At 44.2% G+C, this 25872-nt stretch overlaps 1 protein-coding gene across 3 annotated transcripts in view; it reads left to right on the top strand.

Annotated features, from left to right (window-relative positions):
* LOC140350922 (uncharacterized) overlaps window positions 1–25872 on the top strand; it is an 80625-nt gene that overhangs the window by 11929 nt on the left and 42824 nt on the right. For all 3 annotated transcript variants that reach the window (XM_072436510.1, XM_072436508.1, XM_072436507.1), the window contains exon 2: window positions 6378–6617. In XM_072436510.1, the coding sequence (XP_072292611.1) occupies window positions 6388–6617 (230 nt within the window). In that variant the 5' untranslated portion in view covers window positions 6378–6387. The remainder of the gene's footprint in view (window positions 1–6377; window positions 6618–25872) is intronic.

Raw genomic sequence — 25872 nt, 5'->3', positions numbered from 1 at the left:
GGACTGGTTGGGCAAACTCCTATGAACCCTCGAGCACCCGATGGAGGGTATAGAGCTGGTCCAGTGTTCCTCGACCGGGACGAAAACCACTCTGCTCCTCCTGAATCCGAGGTTCGACTATCGGTCGGATTCTCCTCTCCAGTACCTTGGAATAGACCTTACCCAGGAGGCTGAGGAGTGTGATCCCTCTGTAGTTGGAACACACCCTCCGGTCCCCCTTCTTGAATCACCACCCCGGTCTGCCAGTCCAGAGGCACGGTCCCCGACCGCCACGCGATGTTGCAGAGACGTGTCAACCAAGACAGTCCTACAACATCTAGATACTTTAGGTACTCAGGGCGGATCTCATCCACCCCCGGAGCCCTGGCACCGAGGAGTTTGCGAACAACCTCAGTGACTTCAGCTTGGGTGATGGATGCCTCTGAGTCCCCGGTCTCTACTTCCTCTTCGGAAGACGTGACTGAGGGATTAAGGAGATCCTCAAAGTATTCCTTCCACCGTCCGACGACATCCCCAGTCGAGGTCAGCAGTTCTCCACCCGCACCGTAAATGGTGTTGGTGAGGCACTGCTTCCCCTTCCTGACGCGCCGGACGGTTTGCCAGAATTTCTTTGGGGCCGACCGATAGTCCTCCTCCATGGCCTCCCCGAACTCCTCCCAGGCCCGGGTTTTTCCCTCTGCGACAGCACGAGCCGCGGCTCGCCTGGCCTGCCGATATCTGTCGATGACCTCCGGAGACCCACAAGCCAGAGTGGCCTGATAGGCCTCCTTCTTCAGTCTGACGGCATCCCTTACTTCCGGTGTCCACCACCGGGTTCGGGGGTTGCCGCCACGACAGGCACTGGAGACCTTGCGACCACAGCTCTGAGCAGCCGCATCAACAATGGAGGCGGAGAACATGCGCGAGTTGAATACCCTACTGACAGAGGGCTCCACAAGACGTTCCCAACAGACCCTCACAATGCGCTTGGGTCTGCCAAGTCTGTCCGGCTTCCTCCTCCGCCAGCGGATCCAACTCGCCACCAGGTGGTGATCGGTTGACAACTCTGCCCCTCTCTTCACCCGAGTGTCCAAGACACGCGGCCGGAGGTCAGATGACACCAGTATATACATACTCAATCTATATTATTGTAAATACCAACAACAACTATTATTGAGTGAAACTTTTAATACAAATAAAAGCCTGGATCATCTCTCCTGGTGCACAACCCGTATAAGCCACACAATTAGCTCTCCCCAAAACATCATAAAACAGAGTGCAATGGAGGGAATCCAGTGGTGCGTGGTAGGATGCCAGAGTGTCAATCCAGGGTCTCCATACCAGGTACTGTGCAGCCACGCCTTCTGTGATTTCGGTCAGGCCGGCCCAGTAAATGTCAGCAAAAGTTGGTGTGTCTTGGTCATGCATTGAATATTGTCCAATAGCGGTACTAGCAGTGCAGCATACATATGTGATTGACCACGGGAAAAAACGCCACAAGTCGGCCCCGACCAAAGTGAGATAAAGCCAATATAAGATTTATTTTTTTCAAATGTGTGATTTTTGTTTTTTTTTTCAGAATGTGCAAGTTGAAGTTATGAATGAGCCCCTCTGTGCTTCAGATAACACTATTGGCTGTCTTAAACGTATACATTACGCTGTTAAAAATGGGTAGTTTTCGGGTCTTTTTCCAGCGCTCCTTGAGGCGTCACCTATTTACAGCAGCGCATTGTTGATATTTTTTGGCCAATCAACTGCTAGCCACATGGCTACTTAAAACACCGTCATATTCGTGGTGTTGAAGATGGAATACGTAGTACAAAAAGATGAAAAAGAAAAAAGATCCACGAAAAGAAAGTGCCTGGCTTAAGTACTCACAAGATCCCTGCATGCATACATGCATGCATGCTTTTTGTGTGTTTTATGGTGCTTTGCGTTGGTTTTCGTGGCTAAACCGGCTTTTAGCTCCGGACCATGGGGCTAAGTTGGAAGCTAAACTTTGCTATCACCATGTTATCGGGTTATTTTTCGGCGTTGTTCTGTACAAATCATATAATTATGTAGTATTTCTTGAACCGTGGGTCGTGCTTTATGTGTGTTTTATGGTCCTTTGCGTTAGTTTTCGTGGCTAAACCGGCTTTTAGCTCCGGGCCGTGGGGCTAAGTTGGAAGCTAAACTTTGCTATCACCATGTTATCGGGTTATTTTTCGGCGTTGTTCTAAGATATTCCTTTATTGTCCCACATGGGGAAATTTGATTGGTGCAACGCAGGCAGATACAGAGGTAGATACAGAAGGACAGATCACTTATAGGAAGTCTGAAAAACACTTTCAGTAGAAGATCTCCCATAAATAAATAAAAACTCCCATAGATTATATGATTCTGTACAAATCATATAATTATGTAGTATTTCTTGACCCGTGGGTTGTGTGGGTCGTGCTTTATGTGTGTTTTATGGTGGTTTGCGTTGTTTTTCGCGGCTAAACCGGCTTTTAGCTCCGGGCCGTGGGGCTAAGTTGGAAGCTAAACTTTGCTATCACCATGTTATCGGGTTATTTTTCGGTGTTGTTCTGTACAAATCATATAATTATGTAGTATTTCTTGACCCGTGGGTTGTGTGTCGTGCTTTGTGTTTATATATGGTGCTTTGCGGTTTAGTGTTGTTGTTTAGTTTTCATGAAATCAAAAGTTGGCTAATCCCCCCGATGCTGAATCAAAAGTAAATATTTAAATTCAACTCCGACTTCTGGATGGTAGAGATGTGATTTGTTAACGTGAAAATAACTTTCACATTCTTGGATTAATACATTTTTATTATGTACTTAATCACCTGTGAATTCTGTTTATTGACAAATGGCAATAAACACTATTCTGATTCTGATTATTTGATGCTATTCAGGGCCTTTTGTAATCCAAGTATTTCCATTTTAATATAGTAACTTCTAATTCTGATTCAAGTCCAGTTCAAGTTCTAATGAAAATAACACTACATCAATAACACAGCTGTAGGGGGAAGGTGCTGTCGGTGTGACAGGGGGAGGACTTATTTCAATGAGATGCAAATGAGCCCCCCTGTGACTCTGGGCTCACTCGGGTGAAAAACTTTGAGCCCCGTTTTCTCAGTGAAAGGTTTTAGAGTTGTATACATTCACATGACCACAACTTACTCAAATATTATCAGATGTGCATGAGTGAGACATCATTGCATAACTTTACACTTTCAGAATCTATGAATAACTCAAAATGTCTCCGGGTAGACTTGTGACTGGTTTATCCACGGTCAGTCACATATTGTCCATCCGGAAATGCAACAATTAGTCCTTTATCCTTTATAAAATAGTGGCTCCAGTCTTCATCAGGACATAGCGTCCAAGAAGGTTCAATGTCAATAAGCAGAAGATTAGTCCATGGCTGAAATTGGTGAGTCTCAGAGAAACCAACCAAGGAGAGTGACAGTCCGAATAGTTGGTTAAGTGGAGGGGGAAGTTGATGGACGAGTGTGTGGCTCCGGTGTCCACCAGCATAGGTACAGCTTGTCCCTCCACCTTCACATGGAGCATAGGCGCTGCTTGACATAGCTCCTGCCTCTCTGGATGCCCTTAGTATTCCTCATCTTTGTGGCCATTGTAAAACTGACCACTGTGGAAGCCTCAGCATTTGGTCGTGCATCAGGAGGGGGCCTGTTCCCAGTGAGGAGCCGGTTGCGGGCAGGCCAATGACCCAATGGTCAGTAGATCCACAGCAATAGCATGCTCTTTCCTCCCGTCGTTGATCAGTCTGAAATCCTCAACCACGACTTATTCTACCTTGGGCTCCTCCAAAGCCTCCTCTGAATCCTCCCTTAAAACCACAACCTTTCTTTTGTACTTTGTCTTTTAGATCTTTTACTTTCATTTTTAGTAACTGTTCCTGCAATTTCTGTGTCTCTGATTTATTACCTTCTTCCTAGTTACGGTGTTTAGTCGAAGTGTGCACCACGAGTCTCCTGAACCGAGCGTCATCACCATCCATGAGGACAGGGTTCTTACTTAGATGTTCTTTAACACTTGGGGGAAGGGCTTCCATGACTGCGGGCAGTGTATGTATATTATTTTCCCATCCGAGTTCCTCGTTGGTTGTCTTCCTGTCACATCCATCCACTGAGTTAAACACTTCTGGAACCATTCTGTCGCCCTCCGAGGCAACTGCTGTTGTGATTTTGGGCGCTACAAAAAATACATTGAATTGAATGGAATTGAATTCTTCGAGCTCCGAGGCCGGGAATGCCGGCGGCCGGATCAGGATATGTTTCTTTGATCATTGTATAAACTTGCGCATTATCTGGTGCTTTATGTAGTCCACTATGTTTCTTGAGCTGATTTCATAGCTACTGCAGCACTGACCCATTATGCCCCCAATGTCCCCAGCTGCCAGCTGGTGTCCGGCTGTTAGACTATTGAGATCCCCGATCCATTTGGTTCCTCCCTGGCACAAACGAGGAAGTTTAGCAGCTATGGCTTATAGATTTTTGAATTGGAATGGTTGGAAACCTCCCAATCCTCCACTTCTGTCCACCATCAAAGGCATTTGGAGCATAGTATGTTCTGGTTCTGTCTGACCTGACTTTCTCTTTTCCTTTCTATGACTTTCCACTATCTTTCTTCACTCGTGTCCATGCCTACCTCATCATCCCGGTATTTTTTGCCGCTGCTTCAATTACCATCTTTTGTCTGGCGTCAGTCGTCGCTGTCTGTTTCCTGACAGGAAGGAGGAGGACGACAAGGATCCTTCCTCCTCTGATGAGTCAGTCTCCGTGTGTCCCCTTTGTTTCTTATCTGTTTGCCGTTTTTTATTAGTCGCTGATTTCTTCAGTTCTTCCCTCTCTCTTTGACCTGGTCCTTTTCCTCTTGGTCCAACATCCTTTGATGTTCCTCCTCTCGGTGTTCCCGTTCTTCTTCTTGTCTAAGTTTTGTTTCTCCAGAACTTCTCGTGTCTGTCGCATTTCTCTTCCCCATGTTACTTACCCGAGGTGTCGTTCGCATGTCTGTCGCATTTCTCCTCCCCATGTTACTTACCTGAGGTGTCGTCTCTTGGTCTCCGTTCCCTCTTTTTTTTCCCCACATTAGTCAGGATTAATTTTCATCAATTTATGTATTCATTTATTTTTTTATCTTATAGCCTGTTTTATTTTCTATCCTATAGCATATTTAAATTGTGTATCTTTTTGACTTGTATTGGTTGTTTCATCATTGTTCATTGTTTTATGTTGCACTGAATCATCAATGGAAAGTTTGTTTGTTTGTGAATTCTGTTAATTGACTCGTCTCTGCACGGCGTGGCGTTCCCCAGTGGGATTTACCCTAAACTCCTCAAGGGAGGGGTAAAGCCCCGCCCTCCGGGTTACTCTAAGCCCCCTCCTTTTTTCTCAACTTTCGCAACTTGATGAGCTGTGCATCTTTAAGTTTAATACATTGTTTTTCTCTTTCCATAGTGCTGAAGTCCCTGACTTCGAATTTAGTTTTTGGGGGGCTTCAATTTCCCCAAGGTGTGCTAAAACCTCACAACAATAAGAATATGTCTATTCTTATTACCAGTCTATGGTAGGCTGAAGTTCTCCGACTTCTGAGGAAATTAAATCCCCTTGGACTGAGAGCCATCTTCGTCCCACTGCGCAGTGCTTAGTCAACGCCTTCCTGTCTTGACACAACAATCCGGGGTTTGGACCCAGGTTATTTTCACGACAAGTAAACGTCCAATTTATTAATTTAGGCAATATTTCGATTAAGTCACCTTTTAACTTATCCAACACCTGTTATCCAATGTCAACATTCAAAATTTCCACAATTGTAAAACAGCATTGCAAAAATCTGAAATCCCGCATTGCAAAATATAAAATCAGCAAAACATTGTAAAATCCAAAAGGTCCTTTAAAATTTCCCAAAATGTTTCCGAAAAAGTAACACAAACAAAATAAAGCCAAAAAAACTGTCTGACCCTATACGCGCCAGAAATGTATTGTGGGGTTTGTTTAAACATTTACGAGTGTCCTATAAATGTATACAAATTGTTCAGTGTAAACTATCCCTCACACACCACGTTCCACCAGGCCCTCTGCTTTGAACACTTTCCCTCATGCACACAAATAAAGCCATCTTTCAATATTTTTTTCACGGTGTCTTCACTCACTTTTAATTTTGAAAATTTTTGCTCACTTCTAGTTATTTTTTGCAATACCAATCACGGGCATATTTGTCCTTGTTTACTATTTGATTTTTAGCCTTCGGCTCAGCCCTAATTAGTTCCTCACCAGTACAATTCTTGCCCTTCGACTCAGGCCTAACTATTATAGGAAAAAGCCGTGCTATAAAAAGGCACATATTGTTGTAACAGTCCGCTCGCTCCCCTCTTCTGCTCCACAGCTGAGTGGTGATGCAGCAGGAGTTGTGTTCCCGTGGCACCGGCTCTTCCTTCCAGGACAGGACGGGCCCAGCTGCCTCTGACCCTGTTGCCGACCCACCCATCCAGCGGCCCTACACCAGGCACTCCTACTGCAGCCCTGATGTGTCCTCTCTAAGCAACTTCAGCATTACAGGAAAACTCCCAGACCCGAGCACCACAGCTGCCATCAACTGGTACGACATGAGCCTTCCCATACGCAGGTAAGATAATAGGATAAAATTACTAAAACTATGTATCTAGAACATAAAACGCTAGCAATTGAAATTATTTATGGATGCTTGTGAAGTGTACTTTAGGCTGCAGCACAAAAATCAATAACAAGGAAATGAATGACTGCGATGGAACCAAAAATGTCAAGGACTATGCTGAAATAACTTTGGACATTTACAAAATGGAAACTTGAAAATGAAAAAAATGACCAGACACTGGGGGGACTGATACAGAGGGGGACATAAATGTGACCTTTTAACACACACACACACACACACACACGGACACGGACACGGACACGGACACGGACGGACGGGACCAGAGGAAAAACTATTGGAGTCAAATTGAGAATTAGATTTTAGAAAGATAAGGCATACAAAAAAAAAAAAATAGGTTAGGCCACACAAATTTCAATATTTATCATTAATTATCTATTGTTATTGGCCTTTAAACATGCTCTCACTTCAGTATGATTTCCCCTTGCAGCCACTAGATGGGGCCACCACTCAACAGTGTAAGATCTAGATTTCATTGAAATAGGCACGCAGTTGTTGACAACAGAAAGATGACAACAGAAAAGCACAAAGCAAGCCTGGTGATGATTTATGGACTTAAAAACGGCAAACAATATTGACCACTCAAAATTTTACAGTTACATGTGGGTTAAGTCTCTTTAATAAAACAGCATAGTTTTTTAGCTGAGTCTTAGCTTTTGTCTTTGGAGACAAGAATGCACCAGGAGAGATGATCCATTAAAAGTTTCACTCAATAATAGTTGTTTTTGGTATTTACAATATTATATATTGAGCATGTATATACGTGTGTGCGTGTGTGGTTCTGCAATGCAAACAAAGAAGAATATACCGGACGGTGCGGTGTTTTCCAAACAACAAGCCATGGATTAACCGTGAACTGAAGGCTCTGCTGAAGGAGAAGAAGAGAGCCTTCAGGTCAGGGAACAAGGAGGACTGTGTAGAAAGAGCTGAGGAGGAAGATCAGGCAGGCTGAAGCCGGCTACAAGAGGAGGATGGAGGAGCAGCTGCAGCAGAAGAACATTCAGGGAGTAGCCTGAAAACCTTCTCGGGCTTCAAAATAACCCCTGCCCAAACAGAGGGGGATCTACAGTGGGTGAATGATTTAAATGCTCACTTCTTGAGATTTGATCGGTCACCCGCCCCTCCCCCTGCACCGCTGCATGCTTCCTCTTCCACAGCTAGACAATGCCCTGCATCCGTTCCTCTTCATTTCTCCGCCCCGGACCATCAGCTCCCCACTTCGCCTGGACTCACCCATCCCCCCAGCACACAGTCCCCCTGCCAACCACTGACTGTCACAGCAGCACAGGTGAGGAGTGAGCTGAAGAGGATTAAAGTGAGGAAGGCAGCAGGACCTGACGGCATCAGCCCCAGGCTCCTTAAGTCCTGCGCAGATGAACTGTGTGGAGTTATGGAGCATGTCTTCAACATGAGCCTGAAGCTGAGGGTGGTACCACAGGTCTGGAAGACCTCCTGTCTGGTACCTGTGCCCAAGACACCGCCCGCCAAAGACCTCAACAGCTTCAGGCCGGTGGCTCTCACGTCCCACCTGATGAAGACACTGGAGCGGCTGGTCCTGGACCACCTCCGCTCCACCGTGAGCTCAGCCATGGACCCGCTGCTGTTTGCATACCGGCCTGGCATCGGAGTGGAGGACGCCGTCATCTCCCTGCTGCACTGCTCTCTCTCACCTGGAAAAGCCTGGCAGCTCTGTGAGGATCCTGTTCTTCGATCTTTCCAGCGCCTTCAACACCATCCAGCCGCTGCTCCTGAGGGACAAGCTGGAGACTGCTGGTGTGGAGTATGACCTGGCTGAGTGGATCCTGGACTACCTCACGGACCGACCCCAGTTTGTGAGAGCACGGGACTGTGTGTCTGACACCCGGACCTGCAGTGTGGGGGCGCCCCAGGGCACTGTCTTCGCGCCCTTTCTCTTCACCCTTTACACTGCAGACTTCAGACACGACACGGACAGCTGTGTCCTGCAGAAGTTCTCTGATGACTCTGCCATCATCGGACTCATCACGGACGACGATGATGCGGAGTACAGGGGACAGGCGCAGGACTTTGTGGACTGGTGTCAACGGAACCACCTCCTCATCAACGCGGGGAAGACCAAGGAGATGGTGGTGGATTTCTGCAGACGCCACCCCACTGCCCCCTTACCAGTGAAAATCCAGGGAAGGGACATTGAGAGAGTGGACTCATACAAGTACCTGGGTGTTCATCTGAACCACAAACTGGACTGGACTCATAACACAGACGCACTGTACAGGAAGAGCCAGAGTCGGCTCTACCTCCTGAGGAGACTCAGGTCTTTTGGAGTGACAGGGCCACTCATGAAGACCTTCTATGACTCTGTGGTGGCATCAGCCCTCCTGTACGGTGTGGCCTGCTGGAGCAGCAGCGTCACAGAGAGGGAGAGGAGGAGGCTGGACAAAGTCATCAAGAAGTCCAGCTCCGTCCTGGGCTGCGCTCTGGACTCTGTGCAGGATGTGGGGGACAGAAGGGTCCTGGCTAGATTCACATCTATGCTTGACCATGAGTGCCACCCCCTGCAGGACAGCTCTGGAGAGCAGCTTCAGTGAGAGACTGATCCACCCTCGCTGTGTGAAGGAAAGGTTTCGCAGGTCTTTCCTTCCTGCTGCTGTCAGACTTTATAACAAACACTGTTAGTCCTGAACACTCGCAATACTGACCTAACCATGTGCAATTCCGTCATATGTGCAATTACTGTCGTGATTCATGTGCAATTACTGTGAAATTCATGTGCAATCCATGTGCCCTCGTGACACATTCATGCGCAATTACTGTCGTGATCACATGCAATGGTATTGATGTATTTATTTATTTATTTTTATCTTTATTATTTTTCCCCTCCATCCCTTGTTGGGAAATGGGAGGTTTTGTCTATGGGAGTTTTTGTTTATAGGAGATCTTCTACTGAGAGTGTTTTTCAAACTTCCTATAAGTGATCTGTTCTTTTCTTCTGTATCTACCTCTGTATCTACCTGTGTTTTATCAATGAATTTTCCCCATGTGGGACAATAAAGGAATATCTTATCTTATCTAATCTTATCTAACACGCCCTCAAAAAAGGCTTAATTTCCTGTTTTTTCAAGGACAAGTCCCGCCTATTGGAATTGATCTATGGAGCTCATATTTCACTCACTAAGCAGACCACATCCTCACCACACGGGACACCACAGGCTGCCTGCGCACGATGGGTTCATACACAGGCCTCAGATGTACAAGGTTGTGGTCCGAGCTGCCCAGGAGAGGGAGGGGGGAAGAAGAATAAGCCTCTTTGGTGTTGGCAAAAAACAAGTCCAATGTTCTATTGTTTCTGGTGGGGCAGGTAACATACTGGGTGTATGCTGGTAGAACAGAAGAGGGAGAAGCACTGGCGTTATGTGTTCTCTTCTTTTAGTTCCAGTTAGTAATCTTGCTGCTGCATTTTGAACCAGTTGAAAGCTTTTTATGGAGCTTTTAGGACACGCTGTAAGCACAGTTACAGTAGTCCAATCTAGACGTTACAAATGCATGGATACGTTTTTCAGCATCGCTTTTAGGCAGGATTCTTCTGATTTTGGCTATATAGCGCAAATAAAAATGGACTGTTTTACAGGCTTGATTTATGTGTGCTTTAAATGAGAGCTCCTGGTCAAATAAGACTCCGAGGTTTCCTACAGGAGTACTGGAGGCTACACTGACATTGTCCAGTGTGACTATCTGCTCAGATAAAGCGTTTCGTAGATGTTAGTGGGGGGGGGGGGATGTAGGGTTAAGAAGCAGATAGTTAAGTGTCATCCAGGTTTTTATATCCTTCACTTAAGCACTAAGTCTGTCTACTTGATCAGTCTGATCAGGTTTCATTGATAAATACAGCTGAGTGTCATCTGCATAGCATTGGAAGTTAATGCCATGCTTTCTGATAATGTTACCTAACGGCAGCATATAAAGAGTAAACAGAATTGGACCGAGTACTGAACCCTGTGGCACACCGTAAGTCACTTTAGAGCAAGGTGAGGAGCTCTGGTTTACATTAACAATTTGGTACCTATCTGATAAATAGGATTTAAGTGCAGCGGGCAGCGCTGGGCGCCGCACGGGAAGCGCCCGGCAGCGCCCGGCAGCGCCCGGCAGCGCCCGGCAGCGCCCGGCAGCGCCGCGATACTCTGCTCCTAAGTGGCGGAGTGTGAGAAAAATGTTTGTGTCCCACCGCCATCCTCAAACCTCAGCCCAGCGAGAACACTGGTATTTTATAGTTGGTAAATATGGGCTGGTGTTAGTGCTGCTAATACAATGAATTATTTTATGTTTTTTGGATGTAAAATCTTTTCATACTCTATTTTTTATACTTCTTTATTGACTGATTTGATAGCAGTTATAGTCAACATTTAAACTAGTTGTTGTTACACTGGTAAGTTATTTACACTGGTGTATTGTGTTTTTGAAGGTTTTTACCTGACTTGATGCCAAGGGATCTACAAAAATTAAAGAGTGGAAAAATATAAAGGCTCTGTCTGAGTAAATCCAGCATTAAGACTTCAAATTGTGGGTACACCCCCTTCAAGTGTGGGGGTCAGCGCAGTCAAAACCTGAACACACCTCACAGGTCTTGGTGGCATGGCTGTAAGCGCTTTTTGCCACAGAGTCTGAAGGAGAGCAGAGATTTGTGAACCCACCTGGGGCTCTGGCTCCAGGAACTTCAGTGGCGACAACTTCATGCCTCTTTTTTATCATGGGTTCTCTTGCAGCTGCTCTGGTGATAGGGGAGATTGGTTGTTGTGCCCCTCCTCAGGGGTCCAGACAGTCCCGCACATGGTCACCAGTCTGAAGCGTAAAACTCCATGTGCGCCGGTTGTAGCACTACTGCCCTCTTCTGTTTTCCATGACTATGGTAGTAGCCTGCTGCATGGCTTTCCTCCACTTCTCTGCATACACCACCACAGACTGATGTTCCTTCTCCTTTCTTCTGCGAGGGATTTAGCAGATCAATGGGCAGGGTGAAAAATGAAAGAAAAAATTGAGAAAACCCAGTGGCTTCATGGACAATTGAGTTATAGGCATGGACAACTTTACTTGGATGTTCTTCCCAGCATGTCTTCTGGGTGTCTGCAAGTGTCCTCAACATGCAGGTGAGACTGCGGATGGGAAGGAGAGGTAAGGGAGTGTTTGACACCAGAAAAACCCTCGAGCTTACGGTAGAGCAGATTTTCAAACTCTCTCCCCAAGTGGTGATGAATTCTTGAGAGGAATCCAAAGCGAGTCATCAAAGAGTTTTTTGGACACCGTTTTCCCAGACTTGTCTCTCATAGCATAGCCCTGTGCATATTTCGAGAAGTGATCAACGAGTACAAAGATGTACTCCTCCCCATCGTTACTCTTCTCCAAATGCAGGAAATCAATGGAGACCATCTCAAACGGGACTGATGTTTTAATACTCTGGATTGGTGTCCGAGTGACTCTGTTTGGCCGAGTGACTCTGAGTGACCCTTCTGCTGCTCTTAAGGCAGCAGCAGACACTTGTGACATGATGTTCAATGTCTTGTCTCATCTTAGGCCAGAAAAAACGATTGCGTGTCAGGATGACAGCTCCCAAATCTGCTCCCAAATGTCCCATATCTTCATGCAGGTGCTTATAAATAAGGGCCCTCATGGACTCTGAAACACCAACTGTGTTCGGCAGGCTGTTTCCCTCCAGAGAATTCCATCTTCATCTACGTGCAAGTGGGTCCACTCTCTGAGCAGGTGTTGAACTAACGCACTGTGCCACTTTTTCTTTGTACTTTGAGGTATAGCTTTTTTCAGGCACAGGACTCTGGCTATGGTTGGGTCAGACCCTTGTGCTTCCTTGATGTCTCTAACTGCCAAGGACTGAACTGGTGGAAAAATGCTGACCTCTTCTGGCAGTGCATCAATGTTACAGGTGACAGCTGATATCCAATTAACTTCACCGCTGCCCTCTCCTCGCACACCCATTCCGATTCCTTCAATTTCCTCTTGAGGGCATTCCTCAGAGTACTCTTTGAGTGTGTGAATAGGTCTGTGACTTGACAAGAAATCTGCATTACGATTTGCAGTCCCAGGCCGGTACTTAATTGTAAACCGGTAATCGGCCAACTCCGCAACCCACCAATGCCCTTAGCTTAGCAGATTTGATGATATACGTAAGGGGATTGTTGTCACTGTACACAATAAAGTGGGGTGCATGGAAGAGATGGTCCCGAAAGCGCTCCGTGATAGCTCATTTTAGAGCCAGAAACTCCAGTTGCCCAGAATGGAGTTTATAGTTCTTCTCCGTGGCAGACAAGGTTCTGGAGCCGTATCCAATAACTCTGATAACTCCCCCTTGTCTCTGATAGAGAACCGCCCCGAGTCCTTCCACTGAAGCATCCACGTGTAGGATGAAAGGCTTCTCAAGGTCCGGATAGGCCAGGGTTGGGCAAACATTTTGACTCGAGGGCCACATTGGGTTCTAAAATTTGACCGGGGGCCCGGGCCAGGAAAATATGGTGTGTTTGTGTGAACTAATTACAATAAATTACGCGCAAGATTTGACCTGTAACTGGTAACAAAGCAAACAAATGCAAGGCTCAATGTACAAATTGTCCTGCTTTAGACCCGCTTTAGAACAAATCACAGTTGTCTCTAGTGTCCCCTCTGTCCTTGATGACTCTGTGTGAGCTGATTTACCTGTGTCTTCACATCTGGATCATCTGCTCCCGAGCGCGTACTCGTCGAGTGAGTGTTGCGTTGTGACATGAGATATTTACACAGAAATTGGTCCAGATAATGATGCACATGTGTCTTTTGACTTGTGAGTTAGGTCTGGCCAAAAAAGTTTCATTTACACAATAGTGACACGCCAGTCTTCTGAATGCGCCCGCGGTCCGCTGTGCTGCGGGACTAATAAGACTAATTTCTCAGTGAATATGATTCTGATTGTAATAAAACACACAGCGTTTTGAAACTAAAAATATGGAGAACATGACGTGTCCCCTGGACAGTGCTTCTACTGTCCACAAGAGTCTTCTACAGTGTGTCAAACTCTGGCGCTTCCTGCTTGATTGCCCCCGGTGGCCGTTTGTGGTGAATTTTATTTTCTTAGATGTTCTTGTGTGCGCGCACTATGTGAGAGCAGTTTAGAGGGAACAGTGCCATCTCTTGGGGAAATGTGGGCATTACAGGCGAAAGGTAAAATGAACGGCCAGCCACAGTATCGTGAATTTGAATCCCAACTCCGACATTTGCTGCATGTGCTTCTTTCTTTCTCATTCCATCTACTGTCTAATAAAGCCTACAACCAAAAAAAAAAAAAAAAAAGATTTTTTAAAAATTATTATATTTTAATATTACTTGGACAAGCTTGGCGGGCCGGATTGAAAGGCCCAACGGGCCGGATGTGGCCCGCGGGCCGTAGTTTGCCCACCCCTTGGATAGGCCATCACCAGTGGATTATTCAGGTGGTTCACAAACTTTTGTAGGGCTGCTTGGTGAATTGTGGTCCACTGCACTGGATGTGATGGGGGAAGCTGAGCAAACTGACCACTTGAGGGCTTCTTTTGGGGTCTCTTCTCTGCAGACTTGGGCCTGGAGAGAAGGTCATAGAGTGGATTTGTATGAACTGTAGTAGCTGAGGAATCCCATCAACTTCCTCACATCTCTAACAGCAGATGGGGTCTCATATTGGAGAGCTTGGACTGCCTCTACCTCTTTGGGGTTCATCCTGTAGCCTTCAGCCGAGACGATGCGCCCCACATAACACACCGCAGGCTTGAAGAACTCACACTTTGTTGGTCTAAGTTTGATGGCTGATAACCTGGACATTGCTTTCCATGTAGCACTGGAATGTTGCTGGGGCATTTGTGAGTCCAAACAGAATGCAGTCAACTCATACAGTCCCCAAGGTGTGATATAGGTGGTACATGGTCGGCTCTTCTCACTCTCAAAACCTTGATGGTATGCCTTTCCTTGATCCAGGACAGTGAAGCATGAGTGGCCCGCGAGATTCTCCAGAATCACCTGGATCCAGGCTAGAGCCTCACAGCTGAGCCTGAATCAAATCTCTCCTGTCTGGGCTAAGACTGGGCACCAGCCTGGCCCCAAAAGGGCCAAAAGGACCAGGCCAGAGCACCCTGAGACTAGCCTGAATCAAGCCCTCTTTTCTGGTCTAAGTCTTGGCACCAGCCCGGACCCAAGCGGGCCAAAAGGACCAAGGAACCGGCCCCAGAGTCCAGCCAGAGTCAAAGTTCTCCTTTCTGGGATGTCTTGGCACAAGCCAGCAAAGGTTTTATGTTCAACAGCCTGTAATCCACACAAAGACGGAGGCTCCCATCTTTCTTCCGGACACAGACAATAGGTGAAGAATAATGTGAACATGATTCCCGGATCCATCCTCTCTTGAATATGTGCCTTTACTTCGTGACAGAGATGACATGGGATGGAATTATATGTCCTTTGCACTGGGATATTGTCTTTTAGCTGAATGTCCATTTCCAGTCCTTTAACACATTCCGTGTCCCAGTCATCTTTAGCAAACACTTGACTCTCCTCCCTCAACATTTGCCGTACCTTCTGGTGTTCTGGGGAGAGATGACTCGGGTCCACAGGCAGCTCCCCTGGTGGCATCTAAGTAGACTGCTCTGTTACAGCCATGGTTCCTCCCTCTGGTATTTGCTTAGGTTCAAGTGGGTAGACACTGTCGACACTATGCAGCAAGCCAAGTGTGGTGTGGCCCTACAGTGTGATGTCTCTGTCAGTTGTATTTTCCACCGCCACCGTAAATTGTGCCTTGTCCTGGGGGAAAACAACAAGCTGCTCTCTTACTTTTAGCCCACTGGACCATGGTGACTCTGGGTTGGGCTCAGGCACAGTTACCCCCCTGTTGGCTTGGCCACAATACACGTTTGAAATACTATTTTGGGGTATAGTGATGGGGCGTCGGCTGAGGTGAGCAACGTGAGGGATACTCTCGGGTTGGTGCTGCTTTAATACAGACAAAACAGCATGAGCAGTGCGACGGCCTACCTCTAATTGCAGTTCTCTGAGGCGTCACTGGTTAGGGCTAGACATTGAATCTGATTATGGGACACTCCAGGTCCATGGCCAGCACAGGAAAAAGCACGGACTGCCCGCTCATTCCTGGGACAGCCTTGTGAGCCAAGGTGATTTCTACCTCAATCCATCATTGCATTTAGAGAAGCTCGAACCAGGCATCTTCTTCCAACTAACTTAGCTGTTTTTCTCTGCTTGCCAGTAAGAGGGGCAGCCTGGCTGAACTGGACACCATCTTACCAAGATGTACTGTAGTATTTATCTTATTGAGCGAAGCATGAGTAACTTTACACAGCCAATTGCCCAGTGAACTGCCACATTTAAAACAGTGGTCATGTTGCTGAATAGAGTCAAGTCCACTCTGCTTTCAAGGTAGCTCTTTAATTTTATTCCTGGAGCAATGGCCTGGATTACAGCCTCCACAATGTCAGCCTCAGTGCATCCTTTATTTAGGGCTTTTTGGATGTGCCTCTCCAAACTAGTATAGCCAAGTTTTTCCTTTTGATGTGGTTCACCAATTTGCCAGGCAATTTTTAATTCATTTCTGTACAACTGGTGAACAAATGCTGGATTTGCATTTATAGTTGCGTTTCCACTTGACCAGTTTAGTCCGGACTAAACTGATCCGGCTCAGTTGGTGGCCATCTTTAGACTGGATCAATTGACTGTGCGTTCACACTCAGGAGCGAGACTGGAGCCGAATCTGTAATTACCCTCCGCCGCCTAACAGACTGTTAGAGAGCGATGTTTACCACTGCATATGTTGGCACTATATTGTTGTGCAAGGTTATGTGCTGTTTAAATAATAAAGGCGGAGCCTCCTTTTACTCTTCTCTCTCCGAAACAGAGCGGTTGAGAAGCGTGGCTACCGAACGTGAAAGACACTCATGTCTCCTGTCTGTATTGCTAACTTGGTCTACTTGTATTCTGTAAAGATGTCTACACAACCAGAAGGCGAGGTGAGAGTTCCCGTGCACATGCAGAGCAACCCGTAGCAGTAGACTCAACACGGACACTCAATTGCTGGTCTCGCTCCTGGCTGGTCCCACTCGCTCCGGAGCGAAACCGGGGCCAATCTCGCCTCTCAGCCGGGGCGAGTGGAGTGGCTCTAATCCGGCAATTTCACTAGTGGGAACAAGTTGGAGCAAACTGATCCGGGGCGGCCCTGGACTAAAACGCAAGTGCTGCAGCTATAAACTAGAACACTCAGATTAGAGGCAGCAGCTGGAATGTTGGACACAGTAGGCACGTTTTGAGTGTTAATTACAGTACCTGTTGAGTTCAGCAAAGGGGGCTCTTGCATAGGAGAAGCAGACGGGGCTAATGTCTTAAGTGTTTGGATTAGATGAGCTACACTTCCGCCAAAGGCTAAATAGCCAGTACGAAAATGGCAGGAGACGGAAGACATCCCTGGCGACTAGGGATGCATACCTAAACCCATGTTCAGGTTCAAGTCCAGATTCGAATCCAGAGGTTTAGGTTCAGGTCTGGACCTAATGAGTCCAGGCCTAAACTCATGCCATATTTGCATAATGTTACAACATTACTTGGCTAAATTAAGTTGAAGACACTTGAACGAGGACGGCTATCAAACACAAGGCTTAACTGCAGATTGAAATAAACTCAATTTATCTGGTTTATTCACTGTTTATAAACAGAAGTTACAACATACAAATCACAAGCTACTAGCTACGGGCTAGCTGCCAAACTATAGCTTAACAGTTAACACACATTCATGTGTTTTACTTGAGAAACAAGAGCATGTTGAGTATTGTTGACAGAGTCAGTCTTGGTCAAGGGTCAAAGCAGCTGTTTCATCTGATACAATGTTTTGCCTTTAGACACATTTCCACTCTTTAATTTTGCAGATCCATTGGCATCAAAAGTCAGGTAAAAACCTTCAAACAGACAATACACCAGTGTAAATAATTAAGTAACGGTGTAAAATAACAGAGTTACAAAAACTAGCATAAAAGTCAACTTGAATCACTATAACTTAGCAGTATCAAAAATAGAATATGAAAATATTTTACACAACAAATCAAAATAATACATCATATTAGCAGCATTAAACACCAGACCATATTTAACAACTGTAGAATACAAATACAAAATACTATTATAAAATATAAGCTCCAATTAATGAATGCAGCAATTAAGCAATATTACTTTGACTTAGTATTTACTTAATACCAATACATCACACCACAACATAACACTTAAGTTATTTAATTCATATTTACACCCAGACCAAAGACCCAGACAAGACCACGCTGACCTCGCCCCTTTAACACGCTGCGGCCACAGCTTAAAACACAGGGTTCAGATTAAGGATTTTCACTTGTATAGCGGTGCTGCTAAACAATCCGTTCATTTTTTCAAATTTGTATAGCAATTTGATAATTGCATAGCAAAACACGAAAGTGACTAACAATCAATATTTTCCATCGATGTAACAAGATTATTTATTTCAAATGTATTTGTAAACATTATATTTTTTTAAAAAAGGGTTAGGGTTAGGTAACAAATTAACTTTTACTTTTTAAACATTTTTTTTTAAAAACCCAGAAAACTTGCAAATAAAATTAGGTGTTGAACAACTAGTCACTTGGCAGTGTGAGTATTTTGGCATGTGAATGATCTGCAAAGACTTTTGCATTTAGGAGCTATTAACCTCGGAAGTCCGAATCTGTGACACTAACTTCACCGCACGTGTCTCCTCCCACTTTCAGACTTGCGATCTGAGACAGCAGCGGGACTCGTCATGTCAACACAGCGTCCTACATGTGTCATGCCGTTATTGACGATCGATTGACGAGTGATCAGTACTTTTAGGCGCTTTGGTTATACAATTGAACACACATTTTTGTATCGCAAAAGCTGCGATACAAAAGCCCTTTTTTCTGACGAACGCATCGCATTTGAGAGAAATTGCGTCGCATTTTGCGATGCGATACCACTTATTCTGAACCCTGAAACAGTTCAAATAAAGCCAGTGATCTCACCGGCTGCCGCTTCAATGTTCATTTGTGGATACACGGTTCCGCGCTGTCTCTCACATCTTTAAACTTATTTCGCCGGCTTCAACTTGTGCCCGGAAGACGCGTGCGTCATTATATAGGGTCCGTGTGCGCCATTGACAGCAGCGCATGGCAGTGTTTACGTCTTTTCCAGCGCGAATTTCGCGATCTATGGAAGGTTTAAGATGATCTAGATTCTAGAACGAAAAGGTTATAATACGTGAGTGCTATATTTTTTTATGAGTCCAGAACCGAATCATCAAACAAGCCCAGATCCGGTCCGTCGTAGCGGTACGCATCCCTACTGGCAACTTAATCTATTCAGGGGGAACAATGCAGAAGTCAGGTTGTTAGTAGTAACCATAGGCCCATAGTATAGAGTTCTCACCCAGTCAGTAAACTGTTGTCCAAATCCAATTCAAAAGCCCATAATCGCAAAGTCTTCTGCCGAGGTCTGAGCGCCAAACAACCAACGTAATAAAGCTTGCTAAACGGTTCTTTCTGTGTTTGTCTAAGTCTCTCTAGGGTGAAATGAATTATTTAAAAACCCTACTTAAATTATTTGCAGATTACGCTTATGAATAAGTCTGGATTCATTATTTTTGGTAGAATTTATCTATTTACTAAAAGTTTAGAGATCAATTTATATCATGTATTCAATAGTGATTTCAGCCTATGAGAGGAACATTTCAATATTTATTCATTTTTCTTGTGTATTACTGTGATTTTGCAGTTGTAAAAGATTCAGGAAGTGTATATGTCTTAGATGCTAAATTTGTGTTGGGGCTGGTGACCCAACAGATTAATATATTTACTTGCAAGGAGAACGGTCAGAGATTAACGACTCAGTCACAAATGCGACCAGGGCCGGTTCCCTGCTCGTTCTGAGCTCTCTGGACGTTCTTCTCGCATTTATTAAACTTTTCACGCTCATAGTTACAAGGGGAGGGGGGATAAATGCCAAGGCAACTTGGAACATAATATAAAATAAAAGACATCAGACAAATAATGAGCACTTGTGTGTGAGAAAGTAAAAGGGAATGAAACTGGTGCTCCCGTTTCACTCCACACAAATGGTTTTGCTACAGATGTCCACCGGCAGATAAAGAGCCGGCTGGCCTTGACACTCCTGCAGACATTCTCAAAAAGCACAGCATTAATACAGTTCATTTCAGGACACATTATAATAAGAGTAAAATAATAGGAGATAATTATATACATCTTTCTAACAATTTGTTACAGCAATAATCCGTGAGCTCAGAGCTTTAGTCATTTCTGCCTGACTTAAAGGGAGGTCTAGACTCTTACTCCTGACTAATTTTAACAAATTTAACAGTGGATATGAAATTGTCAATGTGTCAGATCATTGGAAAGTTCTGATTTATAAATGTTTTGATGCAAAATATTTGAACGAATCATTTATTGCTGTCGGGTTATAGGAGATTGTGCCAGTATCATTTTGAGTAGCACTGATAGCTCCACTGCTTTCCTCTGCTTTTAGTTGCCATGATAAAATTGTATGTACCTTCTCTATTAACTCGTAATATTTCGATCTCAAAATATCCTTTTAATTTTATAGGTAGGTAATGTGTTGTATTTAGTTTTTTTCTGAACTAGAGATTGATAAGTATCATTAGAACCACTTGCTTGAATTGTTCCTACAATTTTTTCAATATCTGCTGTATACAATATTTTATTTTAAGGCCCTTAGTATAAGAGATCATTTGTCCCCTTCAGTAAGCTTTTAATGTGTCCAAAAATACGCATAGGCACACTCACCCCCTGTTCTTTCCAAGAGGCCGCCCACCATCAAACCTTTTGCATGAGCACGCAACGCAGATTTCAGTCTCTTCTGAGCAGCTCAAACAGTCTTTTTTCTGTCGTCATTTTTGTACTGTACACTGAAGGAATTCTCTAAACACACACCGGCATATCAACCACGCATGCGCAGCCAGGGAAACGTGCTGCTTTCCTGGGAATGAGCCAGAACGAGCCTGCAGGTGGGGATGTGAGTTTAGCCAGGACCCTTCTGTCCCCACCTCTTGCATCTTTGGGGTATATCAGGAAACAAAATGGACAAAGTTAGAATTGAATGATCAGACAATAGTTTAGATAAATATTCAGTATCTGATATATCTCTATAAAATAACTGGGGAGATTATAATAATAAAAAATCAATTCTTGTATGTGAATTATGGGTGTATGAGTAAAGAAAATTGTCCAGAGTCTGCAGTCTTGCATCTGCTGCCAAATGCCCATTACAGTTAAGACTTTTCTGTAAGTGTGAGTAAATTTAGCATATTTAGAGTCAGAGATACTTAAGAGGATTTATCCAAAGCAGGATCTAATCAAAAATTAAAGTCACCCCAGACTTCTTTAGGAATATGTCATTCATGAACAGTTCATCATCATAACCATTGTTCTGAAAAGAGTTTGCAATTTGCAAATACATATCATCCCGAATTATCAAATGCAGTGTCAATTACTTCCGGAGCTGTGTTTATTTATATTTTATTTACTCCTAAATATTACCTTTCTAGCTTGTTTCTCTTTTCATTTTTTTAGGTTATTTGGAAGTTAGTTGAATTTCCTGGAATATCCACCTTAACCCGTTATCATCCGCCGGCGCGCATTTTTCATGTCTCAAATATTCTCTTACATCATCACTTTTATTTCGGTGGTCAATACCAGCAACCCATACATCATTTTCAAGGTTATTTTCTCAACAAACGAATATCTCATTGATATACATTGAATAATATACCCCAAGAAGCAATTACCCATAGTTTGTGAGAAAGTCTCAACTTTTACAAACGCATGGCCTTACCTGTTTGCTGTTTATGATGGACGAAACGGCTTTAATTCTGTACATCCTTGTACTCAGTCTGTCCGTAAGGAATCATTGAAAAACAATATCCACTTGTATTTTTCCTGAAGTTTTCCGATTTCGAGATATTGTCAAGTAAACAAAGTTTTCTTCATTGACGATGGTCAGGATTAAGGCTCGTCCGGCGCATTTCTCAGTCCATAACAAATTACCTGTTTGACTTATAAGATGTTGTTTGGTATCAATCTTTTCATCAGACTAGAGATGCACCGATCAATCGGCCGCCAATTTAAAAAGCCGGTTTTATGCTGAATCGGCCAGAATCGGTGACCGGCCGGTCCATGTCGTAATTGCCGGTTTTCGGCCGATCCAAACTGACCCGCATGCGCGGTGCGTAGCAGCTCAACGCGCCCAGCGCAAAACAGCTAAAACCTACAAGACTCTTTCAGAGTGCGGCGGCCAAAGTGTCCAGTTTACATTAAAGTCTATGTAAACGCGATTCCTGCTCTTTCTGCGTGGAGCGCGGGGCGCGGCACGGAGGGTGGGTTTTGCCGTTTTCCGCTCTAGACGCTCTGACAGGCATAAGCTTCAAAGCGTTAAAATTGTTCGTCGCAGAAAAGTTCAGATTTGTTCAACTTTGGTGGAACACCAGAAGGAGCGAGCCTGGAGGAGGATCAGAGGAGACTGGACTGTGGGGTAAGTTATTACAACTTTGAGACAATTACAATCTACGTGTTGATAGTTGATGCGGTCAAAATAATTTGCGCTGGTTTGTGTTTGACGAGTTCATGTGTTTATCAGAGTTTAGAGTAGGGACACATTATATGAAGGGGCCAGAGGAAGCAGCAGCAGGGCTGTCAGAAGAGTTAGTTGTTGTTGTTGTTCTGCTCAACTAGCAGAGCTAAGCTACGAGCTAATGCTAACAAGAGATCTCATCCACCTGAAATGAGACTTTAAAAATACTTTGATGCATTTGAGACATACATTACGTAGATACAAAACTTAAATTACTGACTCGAACAGCGAAATGAGTGACTACAATCTAATGTCTGGACTATTTAATTGTCCCACAGCCTCAAAGAAATGTTTACACAATCAGCTGTGCACTAGAATCTATAGTACTCTAGACTCTATAGTGCTCAGCTCATTGTGCTTCTAGTGAGAGTGTGAAGTTATCAAAGAGCTGATGAAACTGGAAAATGATATTGGCAACATAAATGTGCCTCATTTAATATACTGTATTATAATAGTAAAAGTTTGAATAATATTGCAGTAAATGTACTGGGCTCAAATATAACTGCTGTACAATGTTCTTTAAGATCTGGATTTGCCTTCAGCCCTCCCTGTTGCTCCTGCTCATTCAGGGGATGCTGGCCCTTCTGCTGCACCCACAGGTGTAAAAGCATTTGGTTGGATTACAATTTGTTTTTTAGCCTGTGTCATCTAAATTGCAATGTGTTTTTTTTTTGTAGAACCACGAGGAAGAGGTCCTGGAGCCAGAATCCTCCAGCTTTGAGAGGGAGGTGCTGGCAGCGCTCTGGGACTGACCCTCCTCATGTTCCACCTGCTTCCTCTCCTGCAGAGGGTTCCAGCTCATTCAAAAGAATGTGTAAAATTACAAATGTATAAATTACTATATGAAAATAGTTCATTTGATTTCAATCTGGAACCATTGGAGCTGCATCTTCTGCAGGAGAAATGGACTCCTTTATCCTCTGTGTCCCCCACTCTTCTCCAGGCCATATTAGTTAGTATATCGTTCTGTATTTATATTTTATTTTTATATATAGTTATTTATTTTCTATTTTTCCACAAAATAAATTACATTTTATATTATAAAACGTGTGTCCTGTATACATGCACCCTTTTCATATAATACTGGGTAGTTTGTGGGAAAATCAGTGGCTAGATAGAAAATCGGTACCGGAAATCGGTATCGGCCAAGAATTTTGGAATCGGTGCATCTCTACTTCAGACTGTTACCTACAGAATGAGACCATCCACATTTTTCGGGTTTGTTTTCTAGAGCCTCCGGAAAAATGCGCTGCTTTCGACGCACATGGTTTGTTGTTGACATCAAGATAGCGCCGCATGCTAGCAACGTAGCCGACTTTCATTGACATATTATTCTAGCCAATAAGAATAGCTTTAGAATGGTGGGCGGGACCTAGGGTTTATTCACACAGAATCATCTGTATCCTCGCGCGTAAGGCCTAGAGCCTAGATTTTTGCGCAGGAGGCGGCTAGATTCTATGCATAACGTTTTCTGATTTTATTAGCCTTGTGGACGTGCATTTTGTTAGATATATGTATTATATCAATACAAACAGTTTTTTGTTTTTTTTTCACCCATGAAATATGGGAAATTCATGGGTAAACTCATATTTACACATTTTCACATACATTGTTTTTAGCAGTTATAATAGATATTAGTGGCCTACAAAACATCAAAATGTATGTTTTATGATCATAGAGGAGCTAAAATTGTAATAAAACAGTTTGGAACACTTGGCACATATTTGGATCACTTGTTCCGAATATACTTTTTGATACAAAAAGGTCAACAGCACCAAAATGCCTGTTCCTAGAGATCTTAACCTTTACACAGTTGTTGTCAACAAGATAAACAGCATGTACAGTGAACAGCATAAGCACACAATGAAGTATGTCATGCTCAGGACCATTAGAAATTGACAATATTCAGGCGAGACTAAAAAAAGGATGTTTGGTTTATGTTTGGGCTTCTGTAGTGTAAGTTCTGAAGCCCTGACAGTGTTCATGTGCACATCTACATAAACTAGAAGGCCTAGACTTTCTAATGATGCATCACACTTGCATGTGGGCTGTAAGATCTTCTTTTAATAAGCAATGCCATTTGGGTAAGTCCAACCATTATGCACAGGGCGAAATAGGTGAATGGTAACAGACAATATCATCTAAAATTAGACGCTATAGAAGTGAACTAGTGATAACAGGACTTAAACGTTACAGGACTAATAGGCCTTGACGAAATGAAAGGACGAATCAAATAGAACCCCAGGTAAACAGAAACGTGTTTAAGGGCCTTCCGCTTGTACTTCTATATTTCCCATCACACCGCACAAAATTATAGACAGAATAAATTGTCTGTCTGTCAAATTACAGAGATTGACCAAAAATTTAGGACTTGCAGAGTTGCAGCACACCACTTAAATGGCGTGGCAGACCCGTATGGCAGAGAGAAAAGGAGTGTGTTCAATGTTTGAGAACTGTGCATAACCTTTTGAGTGTAAAAGTGTCATGTTAACACCAATATGGATGACATGTTGAAAACTGAAAAGAGTAATGTGTTTGGGATATGATACAGTAGACTAATGCTTTGATAAACAGGAGGGAAATGAAAATATGATTATATTTCTGTGATGTATTTTATCTGCATAATAGTGATATGACGATATTTGTATATTATCTGCATCATTAGTCTAACAGAAAAACGGCATGTGAAAAACTGGATTTGTTTGTGAAGGTATCGTAAAGATGGGGCAAAGGAATGTTTACCCCAGGGAGGGGTGTAGCACCCCAGGGGAGTTGGGTAAACATTACCCATGCTTTATCTCAAAGGAAAATACCAACTGTTGTAAAAGACAAGTGCCTTGATGTGAAGTTAACCAATGAGAATGTGACCCGCCCATTATGCCTAAATCCATAATGTGAAATAAAACCAACCTGCAAGAGAAAAAACGTCGTGAGACCAAGGAGGGCCATCGCGTTGCTTACAACAGCGTGATGGCCCAGCCCGACGGTTTCTCCCTTGCAAGCTGCACAAAAAGTCTTGACGTTTCTGTATCGTTTCATATTCTAAGTTGAATTGTGTTCTCTGTGTGTTAAGGAATAGCATTGGTTTATGGCTAATTTCTTGACACGTCTTCCGAAGAGGAAGCAGGGACTGAGGACTCGGAGGCTGACTCGTCCATCACCCAAGCTGAAGTTACTGAGGTTGTTTGCAAACTCCTCAGTGGCAGGGCTCCGGGGTTTGGATGAGATCCTCTGGATGTTGTAGGACTGTCTTGGCTGACACGTCTCTGCAACATTGTGTGGCGGTCCGCGACAGTACCTCTGGACTGGCAGACCGGGGTGGTGGTCCCTCTGTTCAAGAAGGGGGACCGGAGGGTGTGTTCCAACTACAGAGGGATCACACTCATCAGCCTCCCCGGTAAGGTCTATTCCAGGGTACTTGAGAGGATAATCCGACCGATAGTCGAACCTCGGATCCAGGAGGAACAGAGTTGTTTTCGTCCTGGTTGTGGAACACTGGACCAGCTCT

Source organism: Eucyclogobius newberryi, unplaced genomic scaffold (assembly GCF_026437365.1).
Source record: "Eucyclogobius newberryi isolate DKJ021-1_F unplaced genomic scaffold, fEucNew1.0.hap1 SCAF_8, whole genome shotgun sequence".
Classification (NCBI taxonomy): Eukaryota; Metazoa; Chordata; class Actinopteri; order Gobiiformes; family Gobiidae; genus Eucyclogobius; species Eucyclogobius newberryi.
This window is presented reverse-complemented; position numbering and strand designations above follow the sequence as displayed.